Source organism: Ranitomeya variabilis, chromosome 5, assembly GCF_051348905.1.
Source record: "Ranitomeya variabilis isolate aRanVar5 chromosome 5, aRanVar5.hap1, whole genome shotgun sequence".
Lineage (NCBI taxonomy): Eukaryota > Metazoa > Chordata > Amphibia > Anura > Dendrobatidae > Ranitomeya > Ranitomeya variabilis.
Window position 1 is genome coordinate 67,600,891 of NC_135236.1, and position 23,227 is coordinate 67,624,117.

A 23,227-nucleotide genomic window follows, 5' to 3' on the forward strand; every position below is an offset into this window, starting at 1 on the left:
CACCGGAAGTAGCAGTGACCCGCCGGCTCCTGCACAGAAGAACGCTGAAGCCAATGCACATAGAAGGGTGGAATATGTTACGTATAATCGCGCTATTACAGGGCGCAGGCACGAGATTCACTCACTGATAACGACCCCTTTCATTTACAAAGATCTCCCCGAAAATCTGCCTCCAGAGCTTTATGTCCAGCGCCCATAGATCTTCGCTAATTTACATACTGACAGAGTCACTGGTGAAGTGATAGAGGGGAGAGACATGTCACTGCCCGTGATGGCGTCAGTGATGTAAAACCAGAGTAGTTTCCTCCAGCACACAACATGTTGAAAGGATGACATGAGAGTTATGTTATGGGCTGGTTTTAGTGGACCTCTATAGAGAGGGTGGAAGGGGGTCTACCGTATCTCCACATGCAGAGTCCTGACAGGACCTGTGTGATGTCAAGATCATGTGATCAGTCACATGATGGAGGAGTCACAAGGTCTGGGCTTAAATGGCTGAAGCTCAGAGCTTTCAGTGTTCAGTATGTGCCTGTAGAAGGAGCACTCCAAGAAAGTGTTGCATGAACTTGTGAACCTGAACATTGTGTGTTCTGCCAGCCGTGAGTGGGAGGAACCCCGCTCACAGAAGGACTGTTTGTTCTGCCACCATTTTGCTTTGTTTTCCTGTTTTGCCCAGAGGGCTGTATTTTCTTTACCACACCTTGGTTTATGCTGCCTAAAATACCCAAAGGAAGTTATTAAAGTCACAGTGTACCAGTGTCTACCTCCGTGTGCAGCCGAGTGAGCCGATCTACCACAATACTAACAAAAATTTAGACTTCTCTGGAGTAAGACAATGGATAGCGGATATCAAGTTATCATTTTATTCAGTTTACTATGACCTAATATAGATGGTTTAGGAGGGCTGATCCTATGAACAGGTTCCCATTAACCAGATTCAAACATTCTGAAACTTTTTTTCCCCCACTAAAGCTCAGTAAGAAGGAATTTTACATAAACATTATGAATTCATATCATGTAGGGGTTCACCCACTCTGGTAGCCGCTTGGATACCCAAATATGCAGGGTTTCTATATCAAAACAGCATAAAATTAATTGTCCATCATAAACTTTACAGCTCCAAAATGAAAACCACTTTCCTTCAGTAGAAATGAATAACATAAAACGGTGCTTTCTTAAGTATAATGAAGCAAGGTAAAATGTAGCAGCCTCAGCAATCTCGGGATTCCCGGCAGCAGCAGGTCACACTGTATTAAATGCATTCACCAAACAAACAACTCCATTTGCAGAGCAGACTAGTCTGTCGTTCTCCAGTCCCAACACAATCTATACTGCTAAACTAATTCATGTCTGTTTATTAGGCCTGTAAAACCCTGGATTATGGGAACAGCCGCTCTCACCTAGACTCTTTCAGATGCTCTTAAATTCTGGACCCAAAATCCACTCAAATTAACCCTCCCAATAACCTATTGTTACTGGTACAGACTTTACATTACCGAGGCCAGCCACCTTGTTGACACATATCTATCATCCAGGACCTCATGACCCTGGTATTGTCGAAGTCTTCCGGGAAAGAGGGAGATACATCCCCCTGACACTCTTACAGCCCCTTACCTTTTTTCCCCCAGCGCGACCACCCGAACCCATTCTCCCAATTAAGACAGAGACAAAGTTTTCTTTGGAATTGTGAAGGCCACAGCAGCCTGTTTATTAAACAAAATAACAGTTAACAATTAATGTAAAAGCATACATTTCAAAACTAGGGGAAGTCCTTGGAGCCCAAAAGAATCTGGTGATTTTTAAACCATACCGCGAACATAACTCAGACCATATTTTACTCCCAGCCGTTGTAAGCCTGGCTCGGGAGCACCAAAAACCCCACAAGAGGGTTCACTGTTCGCGGTAAAAACGTGAGATCCGACAACCCCTGCCGGAACTCCCCACCACCAATCACCAGATCCGAAACATAATAAACTTCAAAAACAGAGGAGCCATATACCTATGGACCCCCCAAACCAATTTCAACCAACTCCAAGGACTCCCCCCAACCGCCACAACGAAAGGCCTTTGAATACCTTAAAGGCCCGAGACCCCACCCGACCGAAGAACTATGGCCTTCTCGATGCCCTCCTGCAACCCGAGAGCCCAAAAATCAATTCCAACAGAATTCAAATGAACACCGTCCGCTAACCAATACTCCCCCCGACCTGATTCTAGTTCAAAATGTCTGACCGCCGCGCCCCCATTCCTAACCACAAAGGCAGACACCGCCCTGTTCACCTTTATGCGGGCTTTATCAATTTTTTGCAAAGACCGCATGTGCTTCCACCGTTTACGCGGCACAATTTCGGACCAGACAATAGTCAAACCCGAGTACAAAACCCACAGACGCAAACAGTCCTGTTTTATGTCTCTAATCAACTCCCGAAAAGGTCGGACCCCGAGATCGTTACCCCCCACGTGCAGTACCAAAACATCAGGGGCTCTGTCCAGTCTCGCACTGTTCTGGATCTCCCGCAACACGCGATTCCAGGCCATACCCCGAAAACCGAGCCACCGGATGACTGCAACACTCCGATCAAAGCCCAGTTGCCTGCCCTCCGTCCGAACGTCGGCTCGCAGAGCTCCCCAGTGCACGTACGAGTGTCCAAGAATCCACACCAATAAACCTTGGTGACCTGGAAAACAAAATACAAACTTAACAACTATCACCTACTGCAGCAAAAAGGCTCCCTCAAGCCTTTAAAACCCCATCTACCACCCCTTGTGGCCGCACGTAACTCCTAAAGCGGTTGGAGCGCCACCTACCGATCCTACGAATGGCGGAATCCCCCAATCCCCCAATTGCAGCTTCAGTTGCAGCTCCTATCCGGAAGGAGTGAGGGGCGAAGCAAGCCCCGTCCAAACCCACCGAGGAAATTGCCTTTTTGAAAACCGCCGTGAACTGGTATCGAGACAAACAGGAACCGTCCTGGTGACATAACAAAACCCCATCCCGCCTAGGCCGCAGGCCCCAAAAGATGCTAAGGCAAGAGACAGGACACATAACGGACCCCGCAACTGAGCCCACCACAATCCTGCTGCCCCGCCCCTCCTGATCCGACTTTGACCGACGCAACCATAACTCCACCTGGCCCTCGGCCAACAATACGTCCCTGGCCAATAAACCCCCCGGCCCTTTTTTGTTTGGTGCCACCAACTCCCCTACTCTAAAGGCCCCAAAAAAGGCCAAAGAAAACGCCAGCCGAAATAAACAAAGCTCAAAAAACGAAGAACACAGCGAAGACAATGCTTCGCCCAATTTTTCCAAAACATTAAAAGACACCGGCCGCCTTGAATCTGCTCCTCTAGGCCGCCGCCTAAAACCTTTTACAGCCCTCTGCACCAAAAAGGACTTAGTGATATCTTCCTGACACCGCAATTTGCAACCAAAAGCCAGAGCCGCCATGACTCTTGACACTTTTGCAGGTGACCAACCCTCTAATGCCCCCCGGCTCAACCATGACAATAGGATCCCGATCTGATCCTGGTGGCTCCACCCACCAGATGCCGCCGCCAGCAAAACCTCCCACTCCCGCCAAATTGCCTGATAGGCCACCCAGGTTCTGGGAGCCAACGACGCCTTAATCAATGCCTGAGCGTCCCGGACACCGCTAGCCAAAGTTCTGGAGGGCACTCCAAACCGACCATCTCCGCCTCCGGGGCCAATGACCGAAAACGATCGAACTGTAAACGAGAAAGAGAGTCAGCGATAGAGTTATGAACTCCAGGCACATGCGACGCTGTAACGTGCGCGTTCAAAGTCAAACACAACAGCACCAAACGCCGTAACACGCAAACCACTGGCGGCGATGATGCAGACAAACTATTAATCGCGCACACCACCCCCAGGTTATCGCAGCGAAAACGAACACGCCTGTTCCGAAAATTATCTTGCCACAAGTGCACAGATACCAAAATAGGAAAAATCTCCAGGAGAGCAATGTTACGAACTAGACCGGTAGAAATCCAACTCGCAGGCCACTTTGCCGCGCACCATTGCCCTTGAAAATAAGCTCCGAAACCCGAACCTCCAGCTGCGTCAGTGAATAACTCCAACGACTCGTTATCAATCACGCCCGACATAAACAACGACCTGCCGTTATATGACTCCAGGAACTCACTCCACACTGCCAAATCCTCCTTATGCTCAGCTGATAACCGCACGAAATGGTGAGGAGCCTTAACTCCAGCCGTAGCACTAGCCATCCTTCTAGAAAAAACTCGCCCCATTGGCATGACTCGACAAGCGAAATTAAGTTTCCCGAGCAACGATTGCAGGTCCCGCAACGGCAACTTACGCAGACGACCAATCCGCACCACATCTTCCTGCAGGCCCGTCAATTTGTCCTCAGGCAAACGAAACTCCCACCTCACGGTATCAATGACTATGCCTAAGAAACACAAGCACGTACACGGGCCTTCCGTCTTGCCCGGGGCCAACGGGACCCCGAACCGCAAAGCCACCCATTCAATCGCACTCAAAATCCTTGCACAGCAATCGGACCCCGCCGGGCCGATGCACAAAAAATCATCTAGGTAGTGTAGGACCGCGTCACAACCAGACACGTCCCGTACCACCCACTCCAAAAATGAACTAAACGCCTCGAACAGTGCACAAGACAGCGAACAACCCATAGGTAAACATCTGTCAACAAAAAATTTATCCTCCCAAAAACATCCAAGAAGTCTAACGCTAGACGGATGAACAGGCAACAACCGAAAAGCGGATTCTATGTCCGTCTTTGCAAGCAGGGCGCCCTTTCCGCATCTCTGCACCCAAACAACCGCTTCATCAAACGATGCGTAAACAACCGAGCACAACTCAGGATCAATGCCGTCATTCACCGACCTGCCCTTGGGATACGACAGGTGTTGAATAAGGCGAAATTTACCCGCTTCCCTCTTAGGGACCACCCCCAGAGGGGAAACAACTAAGTCCTCAAACGGAGCGTGGTCAAAAGGGCCAGCCATGCGCCCTAAAGCCACCTCCTTACGTAACTTCTCTGAAACCACCCCAGAGTTTAACAAGGCTGAACGCAAATTTTTTCTAACGACGGGAACCACAAACGGAGGTGCCGGAATAACAAAACCTTCCGTAAAACCGGACAATAACAGTGCCGCCTTATCCCTATCCGGGTACCTACTTAGATAAGGGACCATCCTTTCCACCCTCACCGGAGTCTCCCCCATGGGAATTACCTGAACCTGATTTTGCCTTGCCCTTCTTAAAGCATTTTGCGGCACCGTGGGAGGAACCACTACAGTGGGAACACAAATGTTTAAATCTACAACTGCTTCCAAATTTGCACTGTCCCTCATTAAATTGCCAGCAGACGCCCAACTTCTGTCCGCCTGCCTGACCGGCGTTGCCTGAAGAGCTCCCTGCACTGGACTGAGATCCATGGCCGGACCCACCGGCCCCCCCGTGAAAGGGATGGCCGAACTTGTACTGCGCCATCACGCGCAACCAGAGACCAATATCTTTCTGGTCCCACCTAATGGCCGGCCGAACAGCTTTTCTCTGCCTAAACTGCTCATCGTACCTTAGCCACGCCTGACCGCCATACACCCTATGAGCCTCACCGATGGAGTCCATGTAGCAAGAAAGCCCGGAGCAATTCTCCGGAGCCTTCTCGCCAATAACACTGGCCAAAATGGCAAACGCCTGAAGCCAATTAGCAAAAGTCTGGGGAATCAAACGCCAACGCCGTTTTTCTTCCTCCTCCTTTTTTAAATCCTCCCTCCTCCTTTTTTAAATCCTCCTTCTTCCCCTTGTCAATGTTAAATTTCTCTAGGGGGAGCAGTGAAAAAATTTCAACGTACTCGTCCCTGCTAATCTTCTCCCTGACCTCTTTTTTAAGATGCGCCCCCAACGGGCCCTCAAAACACACGTAAACTTCACCGTGCGCCCTATCATCCAAATGAACCCTACACTCCTTCTCCTTCTCAGTCTGCACAGAAACTGAAACTGGCTCCGCAACCTCAGCCTGCACTGCTGCTGCACTGACCGGACTCCGTGATACACCAGACCAAGCACCTAGGAAACCCTGCGAAGCCACATCACGATCCAATCTAGCTAGCAAGTTCTGCACATTAACCAAAAGCTCCCGAACCCCCGCCGTTTCACAGCCACCTGCTACCCCTGCCGCAGCTACACCGCTAAGCGCTCCCTGACCCCCACTAAGCGCAGGCGCACTAGCATCAGAAGAACACATACGAGACACAGACGCATACTCACCGGGCTGCAAGGGATCTGTGGTCCCTCCAGCCGGAGTGCTGGTATCCGGACGTCCACGGACGGTCCAGTCCGCCACCGATCCGTCCAAAGGTGTGCCTTGTGGTTGTCCGTCAGACCCGCTGCTCCGGGACGCCGCTGGCCCGTGGGACCCCGGATTCGGACTCCACGCGAAAGGGGGAGACGCCGCCTGGACCGGCGAGGGCACATCCAGCTGACCGGCGCCAGCCACAATCCAGGCCGCCGCAGGAGGCTGTCCGCTCCAAAGCCCTGGAGCAGGGGGACCCCCTGCCGCTGTTGTAGGGGCCGACCCGGCGCCGTCCTGCCTCGGGCCGCCCGCCCCGGTTCCATCAACGGCTCCTCCAGGCCCCGCTTGCACCGCCGAGGCAGGCCGCGCGGCGGAACCGGCACCGCCGCGGCCTCCCGCTGCTCTAGGCCCCAAGCGCTGCCCGGCGCGTCTAGGCTCCGCCCCCACCGCACCACGAGGTGAGGGCCTTCCAACCGCCGCTGCGCCCCGCCTGGCAGTCGGATTCCTCCCAGGCCGGGGCCTGCTCGCAGCCGCTCTTACCGGCGCCCGGCCTGGAGGGTCCCGGGAGGGGCTCCTACGCCTGCGGGGGGCGCTAGGCCCAGGATCCGGCGATAGGCGCTCGGGGGGCCGTGTCCGCCGAGCCCGCCGATCAAGGTGGGGGACCGCCGGCGGGGATCCGCTGCCGCCGGCGCCGCCATCCAGCAAGTGGGCCACCTGTGCCTCCAGCCATCCAGGAGGCCGGGAGGCTGCAGCCGCCCTCAGGCTCAGCAGCACCGCATCCACACCCGACATGCTGCTGCTTTCAGTGCTGGTGAGCGGGAACTGACCGGCCCCCGCCCCCTGACACTTCCCTAACCCTCTCTTCACCTAGCCCCCCGCCCCCTAATCTGTTAACCCTTTGGCCCCCCGCCCCCTCCTCTCCAACCCATTGTCATGCTGGCCTCCGCTTAGCCTTGGGGGGGGGGGAGGGGGCGGCTCGCTCCGGCCTGTCCTCTTCCTGCCCTTCTTACAATACATATGAATTTATACTGTTTTTCTTATACTTTCCTTCCTTGCCCAAGAGATTTGGTATGATCAGACCATGTTTCAGCACGGTCAGACACAGTCATGACAAAGTACACAGCAGCAGAGTGTTGATCTGCACTCAGATCGCTTATTACAAGAGCAATTATATGCCCCCAGTGCACTTACAGGCTCATTTTCATATTCATTGTAGAATAGATATCTCAGGACTGGCAAATCAGATCTCAAAAAGAAAAGGTATTCATTGTTAATGGGGATGGGTGACTATACAGTCATATGCAAAAATGTCCTCCATGCTCCCTTTAAGAAGTTTGAACACCAAAACATAAAATATATATATATATATGCATTATTGTATTTTTTTCACACACACACACACACACTGTGGTTGTTCAACTTGTTCAATGGTACATGGGGGTAGAAAACCGGAACGCTGTCTCTTTAAATATTCTGTTGGTCTATTATATAGAAGGCATGAACCAACATGATGAGAAAAGTTAACAAAGACCTTTGGGCAAAACAAGAAAAAAAAAAATGCTGTAACACTGTCCATACATTTGCGGGGAGCTGCCATTCTGGAGCAACCCAGGGATAGTACAGGTTCAGTCTATCCTCCTCAGGATACAAACCACTGGAGATCCTCTCTCCAGCCCTACTGAACCCAGAATGCCTCTGGAGGCCAGCTATTTAAGCCCAAGATTACTCCCTGGGGTGGAGATAAGGTGGACAACCTCCCACCCACTCTATGGTTGTTTACAGAGACCCAGCCCATTATGTAAATTATCTGTTAACCCCCTCACAGCACTTCTAAGTGTGCTGAAGGAAAATCTCTGGGTTTCACATCACTGATGCCATTAAGCGGAGTGAAACATATCTCCCCTCCAAAACTTTACCAGTGACTGTCACAATAGATACATACATACAGTACATATACACATGTTCTTCATGTACAGTTACTGATCCAAAGCTGCTCCTCCATAATGAGGCCTGATGTCCCCTTTGTGAAGGCAGCATATGATCACTGAAGACAGTCATTAACTGCAGTGGTAACAATTGCATAAACTACAGCATATTATGGAGGAAGTGAGTAGAGAGTCAAAAACATCCCATTACGGTACATTGTAAAAGGGAATATAAATTAAAATAAAATTCTACGTCACAATACGGTGCACAAAAAGCAGCACTATGTTAATAAGACAAATTGAAACATGAATTCATTAATACCAATTTATTGAGTATAATGAACTGCTCCCAGGACAGAGGTCACCATCAACCACGGTAAAAATGTGCTCCACAGGTTAATGCCAGGAGGAACATAGCTGGTAGCAGTGTCATTTCTTTGCAGGAGACCGTCTTGATTTGCAGCAGACTAAAGGAAACTAATATACAAAGAAATAATCATCATCAGACAGTCATAGGAATTTGTATTTCTCACCAGAAAGGACTGACAGACCGCTTCAAATTTAACTCATTGCCAGCTACATAAAGAAAAAAAAAAAAAACAAACACACTGGATAGAAAAAAAGAAGAGAAAAATGTGCTGTCTGTACTTGCCTCAATGCTTTCTGCTCTCCATCTGTACTTAAAGTGGTTGCCCAGCCATAGGATACAAGTATGCAGTCATACTATGTGACTGCAGACGTGTGAATCTTTGCATCACTTACACTGCAAGGATTCTCCGGTGATGAGAACGGCGGGCGTGTGACGGCAAGTATGTGATTTGCATACATGTGGTCACAGGCCGACTAGACATGTGCGACCTCACCCAATGCCAGTATACGGAGCTAGGCCGGACACGTCTAGTCAGAATGTGGCTGGAAGTATGCATGTCCCATTACTTGTGGTCATTTGACCACTGCTCCTGGCACTGGAGAATCCTGACCGCACTCAGTATGCGTGATGGGAGGATTCACAAGTCTGCAGTCACATTAAGGCTGGAGTCACACACAAAGTATAAAAATACGGTCCGTTTTTTACTGACCAAATACGCAGAAATGTTCCCTGAACAGTGATTCGTATGTCATACATTGGCAAGGTGTGGCTGCGTATTTTGCGTATGTAAACCTCCGTATAGCATCCGTATGATATTTTCTAGCGTGAGAAGATATTCAGAAAAATTCCACGCTAGAGTTCATATGAGTTTATGCCACCAGGGGGCGCAGCACCACAAGTCACCGAAGCTGCATTCCATTCATTCCCTAGTTTTTACAGCCAGGGGCAGCTGCATTAGCAGGCTCCTAGTTGTAAAATTATTTAACCCCTTCAGATAGATTTACATTGTGGGAAATTACTGTACGGCGGACAGGAATGGGATTATTGGTGTTTTTTTATTTTTACATTTTTTTCAGAAGATCGAGGGTCATCAGTTGGATTGAAAGTACAATAAAGCTATTAAAGCCCCATGTGTATTTATTTCATTAAAATACTTTATTCATAGTTTATTTAACCCTTTATTAGGGTATGTGCACACGTCCGGATTTCTTGCAGAAATTTCCTGAAGAAAACCGGAAATTTTCTGCAAGAAATCCGCATTTTTTTTTTTGCGTTTTTTTTTTTCCGTTTTTTTCGCGTTTTTTTTAGCATTCTGCAAGCGTAATTAGCTTGCAGAATGCTAAAGTTTTCCAAGCGATCTGTAGCATCGCTTGGAAAACTGACTGACAGGTTGGTCACACTTGTCAAACATAGCGTTTGACAAGTGTGACCAACTTTTTACTATAGATGCAGCCTATGCAGCATATATAGTAAAAGGTAGAATGTTTAAAAATAATAAAAAAATAAAAAAAAATGCTTATACTCACCCGCAGACAGCTGATCTCCTCACCGGCGTCCGTTCCGTATAGATGGTGTGTGCGCGCAGGACCTTCCATGACGTCGCGGTCACGTGAGCGGTCACATGACCGGTCTCGACCAATCACAAGACGGCGACGTCATCGGCAGGTCCTTCACCGCACACCAGCTACAGGAACCGAAGCGACAGCGTGCAGTGAAGAGGCGGTAGGCCATCGAAGGTGAGTATAGGACTATTTTTTATTTTAATTCTTTTTTTTTGACCAATTATATGGTGCCCAGTCCGTGGAGGAGAGTCTCCTCTCCTCCACCCTGGGTACCAACCGCACATAATCTGCTTACTTCCCGCATGGTGTGCACAGCCCCGTGCGGGAAGTAAGCAGATCAATGGACTCCCAGGTGTGCGGAATCCCCTGCAATTCCGCATTTTAATGAACATGTTGCTTTTTTTTCCGCGATGCGATTTTTTCACGGAAAAAAAGGCTACATTTGCACAAAAAATGCGGAATACATGGAAAATGGGAGGCATATGTAAGCATTTTTTTCGCGTTTTTATCACGTTTTTATAGCGAAAAAAAACGCGAAAAATCCTGAACGTGTGCACATGGCCTTACTATTGGATTAACAATGGATAGGTATCTTATTGACATCTCTCCATTATTAACCAGGCTTAATGTCACATTACAATAGCAAGGCGACATTAACCCCATATTCCACTGCTACAGGGCAGTGGGAAGAGAGAGGCTAAGTGCCAGAATAGGCGCATCTTAGGCTATGTCACATAGTGTTAGTGCAGTCCGTTCAACGCATGCATTTTGCGTTAACGCAGTCCGTTCAATGCACTGCGTTAACGCAAGAGCCAAAAAAGATCACGTTATGGGATCACGCTAGCGCAGATGCTCTATCTGCGCTAGCAGTGACGGCCCCGGAAACGCTGCGGCCCGCATCTGAGGGTCAATCACAGAATAACGGCACATAGCTAGCGCATGCCGATTATGGCATGCATTGGCGATGCGCCCGATAATAGGGGTTAATGGCGGCGTTAACGGACTGCGTTACACAGCATTATGCTGCGGTGTAACGCAGTCCATCTAATGGACTGCTATAACGCAAAGTGAACCCAGCCTTCCAGATGTGCCTTTTCTGGGGTGGCTGGGGGCAGATGTTTTTAGCCAGGGGGGCCAATAACCATGGACCCTTTCTAGGCTATTAATATCTGCCCTCAGTCACTGGCTTTCCCACTCTGGCGGAGAAAATTGCGCGGGAGCCCATGCCAATTTTTTCTGTGATTTAACCCTTTATTTTACTACCTAGAGCTCCCAAATTTTGCACACAGACTCTACTAACATTAGTAGTGAGGAATATGCACACAAAAAAAAAAAAAAAAAAAAAGGATATGAAATGGTTTACTGTGGTTTACTGTATGTGAACCATGTCTCGTATCATGTCGGGTTTGGGAAGGAGATAGCAAAAGCTGGCAATTGAATTACCGACTTTTATGCTATCTGGCTCTGTAATAAATATAAAAATATATATATTATATATACACACACACATACCTATACTATGTGTAGACATTAATTTTAGCTATTCTATTCTAACCTGTCAGTGTGATATTACTGTACACTGCACTGAATTACCGGCTTTTCTATAGAATTTCTCGCAATTCACACGTGTGGTCCGTGTGTAATCCATATTTTGCTCACCCCCATAGACTTTCATTGGCAGATTTTTTGCGCAATACGCTGACAAATGCAGCATGCTGCGATTTTCTCAGCCCATAAAATACGGTCAAGAAATATACGGCTGATGGGAGCTGCCCCATAGAGAAACATTGGTCCGTGTGCAATACGTTGTTTTTGCGCCTCTCATACGTCCGTATTTCTCTCTAGTGTGACCCCGGCCTTAGACTTCTGCCATGCTTCAATAGCCTCCATGGGAGGCTAGAAGCTGGTATAGCCTGATCGGCTCTGCTACATAGGAGCGATGCTCAGATCGCTCCTATGTAGTAGAATTACAGCATTGCTATGAGCGCCGACCACAGGGATATTGGGGATATATATATATATATATATATATATATATATATATATATATATATATATATATATATATATATATATATATATATATATATATATATATATATATATATATATATATATATATATATATATATATCCCCAATCCAGGTATACATGGCCTCCTCATCCCCATCCTGCTATACATGGCCCTGTCATCTGTACCTTGGTATGGTATGGTAACGAGAAAAAAAAAAAAAAAGTCAAAACACCAGAATTACGTTTTTTTGGTTTGCGCAACATTGCATTAAAATGCAATAGCGGGCGATCAAAAGATTGTATCTGCACGAATATGGTAGCATTAAAAACGTCAGCTCAGCACGCAAAAAATAAGCCCTCAACCGACCCCAGATCACTAAAAATGGAGACGCTAAGGATATCGGAAATGGTGCTTTTTTTTAAACAAAGTTTGGAATTTTTTTTCCCACTTAGATAAAAAAAAGAACCTAGACATGTTTGGTGTCTATGAACTCGTAATGACCTGGAGAATCATAATGGCAGGTCAGTTTTACCATTTAGTGAGCATAGTTAAAAAGCAATGCAAAAAACAATTGTGCAATTGCACTTTTTTGCAATTTCACTGCACTTGGAATTTTTTTTCCCATTTTCCAGTACCCGATATGTTAAAAACAATGGAGTCGTTGAAAGTACAACTTGTCCCACAAAAAACAAGCCCTCACATGGCCATTTTGACTTAAAAAAAAGAAGAAAAAAATGTTATGGCTCTGGGAAGAAATGGATCAAAAAAAACTAAAATACCTCCTGTTATGAATGTGTTAACAGTGGGCACAGGGGTTAGCCACAGCAGTCAGCTCCTGCCCTTTGTTAACCGCTCATCTGTTGCTGCCCCACTTCCCCATTCACAAAAGGTACATCCGGACTAGAAGACGCACCCTCCATTTTCCTCCAAATTTTTGGAGGCAAAAAGTGTCTTATAGTCTGAACAAATACGATATTTCTTTTTCCTTATTTTTTATTGTTCATATAAAATCTGACTTTTTCTTCACCTCTAGAATACAATACTATGTACAAATTTATTTCGATGTACCAGAAAAATCTGCCTGTGGGCTCAGAGCCTGTAATACAGCTACAAAATCCTCCTAGTGATGTCAGTGTAGGCTGTGCCTCATTGCTTTAGCTACTGCCTGCAATGACACAAGTTGTGGGTTTGCTTCCCAGGGAGACCAGATCACAAGAAAAGAAGAGAATTGTTGGTTTAATTAAAGTATGTAGGTATGGTTAGAGCAGAGATACTGGCTCACCCCCGAGGAGGAGGAGCTACAGAGCAATAGAGATGTCACACATACAAGAGTGTCAGTGGTGGAAGTCAGAGCAAAGCCCTGACCTGCCGAGACAGCGGGACAGCCCCACTGAATCCTGGATGGTTTGGAGCTATGTCTTCAATGTGTATTTGCAGAGTTGCCTCAGTTAGAAATGTAATCCCTTATCGGAATTTGACGTACATAAAAATAACAAAAGTCCCAGACAACGCCTTTAATATTACATAGTTTTTATGGTCAAAATGCATCCTCACCTTATATGTCCTTCTTCCTCTCCAGAGAAACAGAAATTTTCATCCACTAAAATTGAATACCGACATTAATATTAGACAAAGAAATACAAGAAATTTCCATTTACTTTTTTCAAAATTTTCTTTCAAGGCGTTTCAATCAGAAAAAGTAGTAGGCCTTGTTTAGATTTGCACCAACTACCTAGTGACAGATTATGTGGTTTTCAATTTCTTCGGCTTTTTTCCTCTATTAATTTAGATTTCACTCCATTTCACTCTTGTTACAGCTCTGAATATTTGTTAGTATGGATTAATAGTCTCCAGACTGTGATTCTGCCTTTTTATCTCCACAAGTAGCACTTACACGTTACGTGTTGTCCGGAGATATAGACTGGGCCTGAGCCAGATGTCAGGAGGAACGTAACAGGTGGAACAATCTCCAAGCCATGTATATTAATCTGGGAAAATAGAAGGAAAAGTAATAGCAATCATGACGAAAAACACCAGAAGGGTAAAGTGAGGATTATTCTACAAAAATATTTAGAATTGAGAGTCCTCAGTGGTTGATACCTTTTAATGGCTAACTGAAAAGATGGTAACAAATTGCAAGCTTTCGAGACTAATCGCAGAAAGACAGGAGAGTCTGGGAATATAAACTGATGACGACGACCTTTGACACTCTAACTGCAGGAATGAATGTGTCACACGGATTTATGTCTTTTTACATTAACTAAGGAATTTGCCCATCAGACCATGTGGGGTCATCACTAGGGTTGAGCGAAACGGGTCGATCATTTTCAAAAGTCGCCGACTTTTGGCTAAGTCGGCGTCTCATGAAACCCGATCCGACCCCTGTGCTTGTCGGCCATGCGGTACGCGACTTTCGCGCCAAAGTCGCGTTTCAATGACGCGAAAAGCGCCATTTCTCAGCCAATGAAGGTGAACGCAGAGTGTGGGCAGCGTGATGACATAGATCCTGGTCCCCACCATCTTAGAGAAGGGCATTGCAGTGATTGGCTTGCTGTCTGCGGCGTCACAGGGGCTATAAAGGGGCGTTCCCGCCGACCGCCATCTTACTGCTGCTGATCTGAGCTTAGGGACAGGTTGCTGCCGCTTCGTCAGAAGCAGGGAGAGCGTTAGGCAGGGTCCACTAACCACCAAACCGCTTGTGCTGCAGCGATTTCCACTGTCCAACACCACCTTCGGTGTGCAGGGACAGTGGAAGCTATTTTTTTTTTTTTTTCCCCTCAGCGCTGTAGCTCATTGGGCTGCCCTAGAAGGCTCCGTGATAGCTGTATTGCTGTGTGTACGCCACTGTGGAAACCAACTGCTTTTTTCAAAGCACATATCCTCTTGTTCCTTCCTTTCTGCACAGCTATCTTTTTTGTTTGTCCACACTTTTTATTTAATTTGTGCATCAGTCCACTCCTATTGCTGCCTGCCATACCTGGCTTAGATTACTGCAGGGAGATAGTAATTGTAGGACAGTCCCTGTTTTTTTTTGTTTTTTTTGTGGGAGATTAAGATTGGCATTTCTGCTACAGTGCCATCCCTGTGTGTGCCATCTCTCACTGAGTGGGCCATAGAAAGCCTATTTATTTTTTCCGTGATTTGTGTTCTAAATTCTACCTCAACACAAAAACACTACATCAATCAGTGGGAGAAAAATATTGGCCTCAGTCAGGGCTTGTGTGCCACTGCTGTGTGTGCTATCTCTCATTCAGTGGGCTATAGAAAGCCTATTTATTTTTTTTATTTTTTTTAATATTATTTGGTTTCTAAAGTCTCCCTGAAAAAAAAAAAAACCTAAAAAAACAGTGGGAGAGTAATATTGCCCTTTCAGCTTGTGTGCCAGTCTTGACTCCTGGGTGTGCCACCTCTCTCTCATTCAGTGGGCCATAGAAAGCCTATTTATTTTTTCCGTGATTTGTGTTCTAAATTCTACCTCAACACAAAAACACTACATCAATCAGTGGGAGAAAAATATTGGCCTCAGTCAGGGCTTGTGTGCCACTGCTGTGTGTGCTATCTCTCATTCAGTGGGCTATAGAAAGCCTATTTATTTTTTATTTTTTTTAATATTATTTGGTTTCTAAAGTCTCCCTGAAAAAAAAAAAAAAAACATAAAAAAACAGTGGGAGAGTAATATTGCCCTTTCAGCTTGTGTGCCAGTCTTGACTCCTGGGTGTGCCACCTCTCTCTCTCATTCAGTGGGCCATAGAAAGGCTATTTTTTTTTTTGTTTTTTTAATATTATTTGGTTTCTAAAGTCTCCCTGAAAAAAAAAAAAAAAACATAAAAAAAACAGTGGGAGAGTAATATTGCCCTTTCAGCTTGTGTGCCAGTCTTGACTCCTGGGTGTGCCACCTCTCTCCCTCTCATTCAGTGGGCCATAGAAAGCCTATTTATTTTTTTTTTTAAATATTATTGGGTTTCTAAAGTCTCCCTGAAAAAAAAAAAAAAAACATAAAAAAACAGTGGGAGAGTAATATTGCCCTTTCAGCTTGTGTGCCAGTCTTGACTCCTGGGTGTGCCACCTCTCTCTCATTCAGTGGGCCATAGAAAGCATTTTTTTTTTTTTCCTTGATTTGTGTTCTAAAATCTACCTCAACACAAAAACACTACATCAATCAGTGGGAGAAAAATATTGGCCTCAGTCAGGGCTTGTGTGCCACTGCTGTGTGTGCTATCTCTCATTCAGTGGGCTATAGAAAGCCTATTTATTTATTTATTTTTTTTCTTATTATTTGGTTTCTAAAGTCTCCCTTAAAAAACAAAAAATACATAAAAAAAACAGTGGGAGAGTAATATTGCCCTTTCAGCTTGTGTGCCAGTCTTGACTCCTGGGTGTGCCACCTCTGTCTCTCATTCAGTGGGCCATAGAAAGGCTATTTTTTTTTTTGGTTTTTTTAATATTATTTGGTTTCTAAAGTCTCCCTGAAATAAAAAAAAAACTTTAAAAAACAGTGGGAGAGTAATATTGCCCTTTCAGCTTGTGCGCCAGTCTTGACTCCTGGGTGTGCCACCTCTCTCTCTAATTGTGGGCCATAGAAAGCCTTTTTTTTTTTTTTTTAATATTATTTGGTTTCTAAAGTCTCCCTGAGAAAAAAAAAAAAATAAATTAGGTGGGAGATTAATATTGACATTAGTGCTTGAGTGACAGTCCTGCGTGTGTGTCATCTCTGTGATTTTGTGCCACAGAAAACAGAGTGTGTAACATTGTGCCTGATTTTCCTTGTGGTCTCACCAACCTGTTAAGGGATATTGAAATCATACTGAAGTTATAGCTCACCGTGTAAGTTGTTTGACAGCAACAAATAAAGTTACTTTGGTTAAGATTTTAAAACAATGAGGAAGTCTGGTGCAAGAGGTCGTCGTGGGCGTTCATTGTCAGCTGGTAATGATGGTAGTGGTAGTGGAGCATCAGGTGGTCGTGGGGATAAAAATATTCCACCTAAGTCTGGAGCTGTGGAGCCAGTTTCGTCGTCAGGCTACACAAGGCCTCGAACGCTCTCTTTTCTGGGAGTAGGAAAACCGCTTTTAAAGGCGGAGCAGCAACAGCAAGTTTTGGCTTACATTGCAGACTCAGCCTCTAGCTCTTTTGCCTCCTCTTCCGAAACTGGTAAATGTAAAAGCAGCGCGTCGCTTGTGGATGTTCACGGTCAGGGACAAGTCGCTTCCTTGTCCTCCTCAGCAAAAACTACAACAAGAGAGAAGGATGCAGCAGGCGACACAACGGGTCACTCCATGGAGCTCTTTACACATACCGTCCCTGGCTTAGAAAGTGAAACATTTAACAGGCCATGCCCATTACAAGTATATTCTGACATGGAGTGCACTGATGCACAGCCACAGCCAGAGTACTATGCTGCTCCTTTGACTCAGACCACCACATTGCCCTCTCAGGGTACAGATCCACAATCAGACCCTGATGAGACTATGTTGCCCCGCCACGAACGCTATACCACCGACCGACACAGTGACACAGACGAAGTTGCACACGAGCTCGAAGAGGAGGTAATAGATGACCCAGTTATTGACCCCGATTGGCAGCCATTGGGGGAACAGGGTGCAGGCGGCAGTAGTTCAGAAGCGGAGGTGGAGGAGGGGCCGCAGCAGGCATCAACATCGCAACAGGTTCCATCTGCCGGGCCCGTATCTGGCCCAAAACGCGTGTCAAAGCCAAAACCTGTTGGAGCACAGCGTTGCCATCCGGTTAAAGCTCAGTCTGCAATCCCTGAAAAGGGATCCGAGTCTAGGAAGAGTGCAGTCTGGCATTTTTTTAAACAACATCCAACTGATCAGCGCAAAGTCATCTGTCAAAAATGTTCAACTAGCTTAAGCAGAGGTCAGAATCTGAAAAATCTAAATACTAGTTGCATGCATAGACACTTAACCACCATGCATTTTCAAGCCTGGACTAACTACCAAACGTCCCTCAAGGTTGTAGCACCCTCGGCCAATGAAGCTAGTCAGCAACGCAACATCCCTTCCGTCACTGTAAGGCCACCATTTTCCGCACCACCGGCAGTATCTGTGCAGGTTTCTTTGCCAGCCAAAAGCAGTCAGGGTCAGGGAATCACCAGTTTTGTAGGAGGAAATATTGCATCTAGGGCACCGGCGGAAACAATACCGTCTCCAACCGTCTCTCAGTCTGCCATGTACACCGGCACACCCGAAAGTTCCACGATCTCCAGCTCTCCAGTCCAGCTCACCCTACATGAGACTCTGGTTAGAAAAAGGAAGTACTTATCCTCGCATCCGCGTACACAGGGTTTTAACGCCCACATAGCTAGACTAATCTCGTTAGAGATGATGCCCTACCGGTTAGTTGAAAGCGAAGCTTTCAAAGCCCTGATGGAGTACGCTGAACCACGATACGAGCTACCCAGTCGACACTTTTTTTCCAGAAAAGCCATCCCAGCCCTGCACCAGCATGTTAAACAGCGCATCGTCCATGCACTCAGGCAATCTGTGAGTACAAAGGTGCACCTGACTACAGATGCATGGACCAGTAGGCATGGCCAGGGACGTTATGTGTCCATCACGGCACACTGGGTGAATGTGGTGGATGCAGGGTCCACAGGCGACATCAATTTAGGGACAGTTGTGCCTAGCCCACGGTCTAGGAAACAGTTGGCTGTAGGCGTTCGCACCCCCTCCTCCTCCTCCTCCTGCAGAAGCTACAGCTCTTCCACAGAACGCAGTCTGCCAACCACTCCATCGGAAGATGACACTGTTGCACACCAGTTGTCCCATTATGGGCCAGCTACTGCCAAGCGTCAGCAGGCTGTATTGGCTATGAAGTGCTTGGGCGACAACAGACACACCGCGGAAGTTCTGTCCGAGTTCTTGCAACAAGAAACACAGTCGTGGCTGGGCACAGTAGATCTTGAGGCAGGCAAGGTAGTGAGTGATAACGGAAGGAATTTCATGGCTGCCATCTCCCTTTCCCAACTGAAACACATTCCTTGCCTGGCTCACACCTTAAACCTGGTGGTGCAGTGCTTATTGAAAACTTATCCTGGGTTCTCCGACCTGCTCCTCAAAGTGCGTGCACTTTGCTCACATATCCGACGTTCGCCTGTACACGCCAGCCGTATGCAGACCTATCAGCGGTCTTTGAACCTTCCCCAGCATCGCCTAATCATAGACGTTGCAACAAGGTGGAACTCAACACTGCACATGCTTCAGAGACTGTGCGAACAGAGGCGTGCTGTTATTTATTTGTGGGAGGATACACGGGCAGGCAGTAGGATGGCAGACATGGAGTTGTCAGGTGTGCAGTGGTCTAAGATACAAGACATGTGTCAAGTCCTTCAGTGTTTTGAGGAATGCACACGGCTGGTTAGTGCAGACAACGCCGTAATAAGCATGAGCATCCCCCTAATGCGTCTGCTGATGCAAAGTTTGACGCACATAAAGGAGCAGGCGTCTGCACCAGAGGAAGAGGAAAGCCTTGATGACAGTCAGCCATTGTCTGGTCAGGGCAGTGTACAGGACGAGGTAGCGGGCGAAGAGGAGGTGGAGGACGAGGAGGATGATGGGGATGAGTATATTTTTAATGCCGAACCTTTCCCGGGGGCACAGGAAATTGGTTGCGTGTCACGGCCGGGTTCTGGTTTTTTGAGGGACACAAGTGACGTAGATTTGCCTGCAACTGCCCCTCAACCAATCACAACCGGAGATTTGACAACTGGAACTTTGGCCCACATGGCGGATTATGCCTTACGTATCCTAAAAAGGGACACACGCATTACGAAAATGATGAACGATGACGATTACTGGTTGGCCTGCCTCCTTGATCCACGCTATAAAGGCAAATTGCAAAATATTATGCCACATGAGAACTTGGAACTAATATTAGCAACCAAACAATCAACTCTTGTTGACCGTTTGCTTCAGGCATTCCCAGCACACAGCGCACGTGATCGTTCTCACACGAGCTCCAGGGGGCAGCAGACTAGGAGTGTTAGGGGTGCACACATCAGAAGTGGCGCTGGACAGAGGGGTTTTCTGACCAGGTTGTGGAGTGATTTTGCTATGACCGCAGACAGGACAGGTACTGCTGCATCAATTGAAAGTGACAGGAGACAACATTTGTCCAGTATGGTTACTAACTATTTTTCATCCCTTATCGATGTTCTCCCTCAACCGTCATTCCCATTTGATTACTGGGCCTCCAAATTAGACACCTGGCCAGAATTGGCAGAATATGCATTGCAGGAGCTTGCTTGCCCGGCAGCAAGTGTCCTATCAGAAAGAGTATTCAGTGCTGCAGGTTCAATATTAACCGAAAAAAGGACTCGTCTGGCTACCCAAAATGTTGACGATCTAACATTCATTAAAATGAACCACAACTGGATTTCGAAATCTTTTGCCCCACCTTGCCCGGCCGACACCTAGCTTTCCTATGAAAAGCTCTTGCCTGTGAATTACTTTTCTAATGTCTAATTTGCTGCAGCTGATTGTACAGCATACGACATGTTTACACCTCCGTAAATGGCCAAACTCCCCACACGGGGCCGTGGTATCGCGACTTGGCGCAAGCACCCGTGAGACTGCTGTTTGTCTGAAGAGGTGGGTGTGCTCGCTTTTGGTTGACGGCATTGCTACTGGGTCCCTCATAGTACAATGTAGTGTCTCTGGCGGTGGTGGTGCGCACCCAACGTCAGACACACCGTTGTAACATGAGGGGCCCTGGGGCGGTCCCGCCGGCCTCAAGAGAGTTCCCCCCTACCCCAGCTCAAAATGTGCTCTACCATGTGCAAAATTATGTCGCACAGCTCCACCAATCTTTAGTCTATTCGCTGACATCATTCAATGTCTGGCACTGACAATACAAATTTGTAGACATCTATGATGCAACTTAAAGTAGTCTGTGTCTGTGTCCTATATTGGCACCATTAAATAGTTACTGCCAAATTACTATGTCAGAAACTCAGCAGATGAGCCCACCCCTGTACCTAAGTATGCCACCTTTTTTTTTTGTTTTGGTTGTTTTGCGAGACATTAACATCTATTTATATTTTGGGAGTACTGGGACAGACACTCCTTGCACTACTCCTCCACTCACCACCAAGCTGCCCGTGTATCCATGTAACCGCTGTAAAACTGCCATGAGCCTATTGTTTGTTATTTTAGGCCTTTGAAGCCTGTCTGCGGTCCCTCCTTCCACTAGTCCTCCACTGACCAGACCACTGCTGCCCGTGTACCCCTGGAACCAATTATAAAGTGCCTACAGCCAGCCCATTTTTTTATGTTAGGCCTTTGAAGCCTGTCTGCGGTCCTTACTTTAAATACTCCTCCACTCACCACCTAGCTGCCTGTGTATCCATGTAACCGATGTAAAACTGCCATGACTGCCTACTGTTTGTTATTTTAGGCCTTTGATAGCCTGTCTGCGGCCCCTACTTGCAATACTCCTCCACTGACCACAATGCTGCCTGGAGTGCCTGCCTGTGTATCCATGTAACCGATGTAAAACTGCCATGACTGCCTACTGTTTGGTATTTTAGGCCTTTGATAGCCTGTCTGCGGCCCCTACTTGCAATACTCCTCCACTGACCACAATGCTGCCTGGAGTGCCTGCCTGTGTATCCATGTAACCGATGTAAAACTGCCATGACTGCCTACTGTTTGTTATTTTAGGCCTTTGATAGCCTGTCTGCGGCCCCTACTTGCAATACTCCTCCACTGACCACAATGCTGCCTGGAGTGCCTGCCTGTGTATCCATGTAACCGATGTAAAACTGCCATGAGTGCCTACTGTTTGGTATTTTAGGCCTTTGATAGCCTGTCTGCAGCCCCTACTTGCAATACTCCTCCACTGACCACACCAATGCTGCCCGTGTACCCCTGGAACCTATTTAAAAGTTCATAGAGCCTAGTTATATATTTTATTTACTATTAATAAGGCCATGATGGACTACGCTGTACCACGCTACAAGCTAACCAGTCGACACTTCTTTTGCGAGAAAAGCCATCCCAACCCTCCACCAGCATGTAGAAGACCGCATTGTCCATGCACTCTGGCAATCTGTGAGTACAAAGGTGCACCTGACAACAGACGCATGGACCTGTAGGCATGGCCACGGAAGATTACGTGTCCATTACGGCGCAATGGGTTAATGTGGTGGATGCATGGTCCACAGGGGACAGCCTACTAAGTCTGTCTGCAGTCCCTAATTCAAATTGTCCTCCACTGTCTAAATTGGAGCTTCCACCTTCTGGCTTTCGGCCTATAGTATAAGAAATTAAACTGCATTTGGCCTTCAACTTTGGTTAGGGCCTACTAACGGCTTCTGCCCCTCCCTGGTGTTGCCCTCAACTAAATAAAGCTGAGCTTCAACCTTCTGCTCCAAATTACCATTTTAAAAAATGCAATAGGCTTTTCCGGCCTACTAAAGGTGTCTGCCCCTCCCTGGTGTTGTCCTCAACTGAACAAAGCTGAGCTTCCACATTCTGGCTTTCGCCCTATACTATCAGATATTAAACTGCATTTGGCCTACTAGTGTGGTTAGGCCCTTGAAACAGTGTCTGCTGCTCTTGGGTTTGCTACTCCACTGAACAAAGCAATGCCGCCTGTTTAGTCCTGTTACCAATTTTGAACTGCATTTAGCCTACTTTATTCTTTGGCCCTATATCTGTTTCCTCCTCATCCTGCCCATTGCCCAGCCACTGCTAAATGAGTCTGCTGGTACATTGACCTAGACCACTACATTCCCCTTGTACTCTACACAGCCAGAATCTGACCCTGCTGAAAGTAAGGTTCCCCTTCCCGCATGTTATACCACCTTACACAGGGACAAAGAGGAAGGTGCAGATGAAAGTGCAGGTTCCTTCATCAGGTGGGGGGGCATACTCGTTGGCGACGTCACTGGCACAGGGCCCCTCAGAGTACGCAAAAGTGTCGCTGCTGGTGGGAGGCGCCCCCGCCATGTAAACACACCGCCGTACTTTGAGGGGCCCTGTGCCAGTGCCAATGCGAACGAGTGGGCCCCCCCCTGCTTGCTCAGGATC

The 23,227-nt window shown here is 47.1% G+C and overlaps 1 protein-coding gene across 1 annotated transcript in view; it reads right to left on the bottom strand.

The window, feature by feature from the left end:
- Nucleotides 1-8,495: 8,495 nt before the first annotated feature.
- LOC143773305 (nucleoplasmin-like) overlaps nucleotides 8,496-23,227 on the bottom strand; it is a 36,752-nt gene continuing 22,020 nt past the window's right edge. Inside the window, exons 4-6 of the mRNA XM_077260788.1 lie at nucleotides 14,071-14,164; nucleotides 13,731-13,776; nucleotides 8,496-8,707 (exon numbers count right to left, since the gene is read on the bottom strand). Coding sequence (XP_077116903.1) covers nucleotides 8,698-8,707; nucleotides 13,731-13,776; nucleotides 14,071-14,164 — 150 coding nt within the window. The 3' untranslated portion in view covers nucleotides 8,496-8,697. The remainder of the gene's footprint in view (nucleotides 8,708-13,730; nucleotides 13,777-14,070; nucleotides 14,165-23,227) is intronic.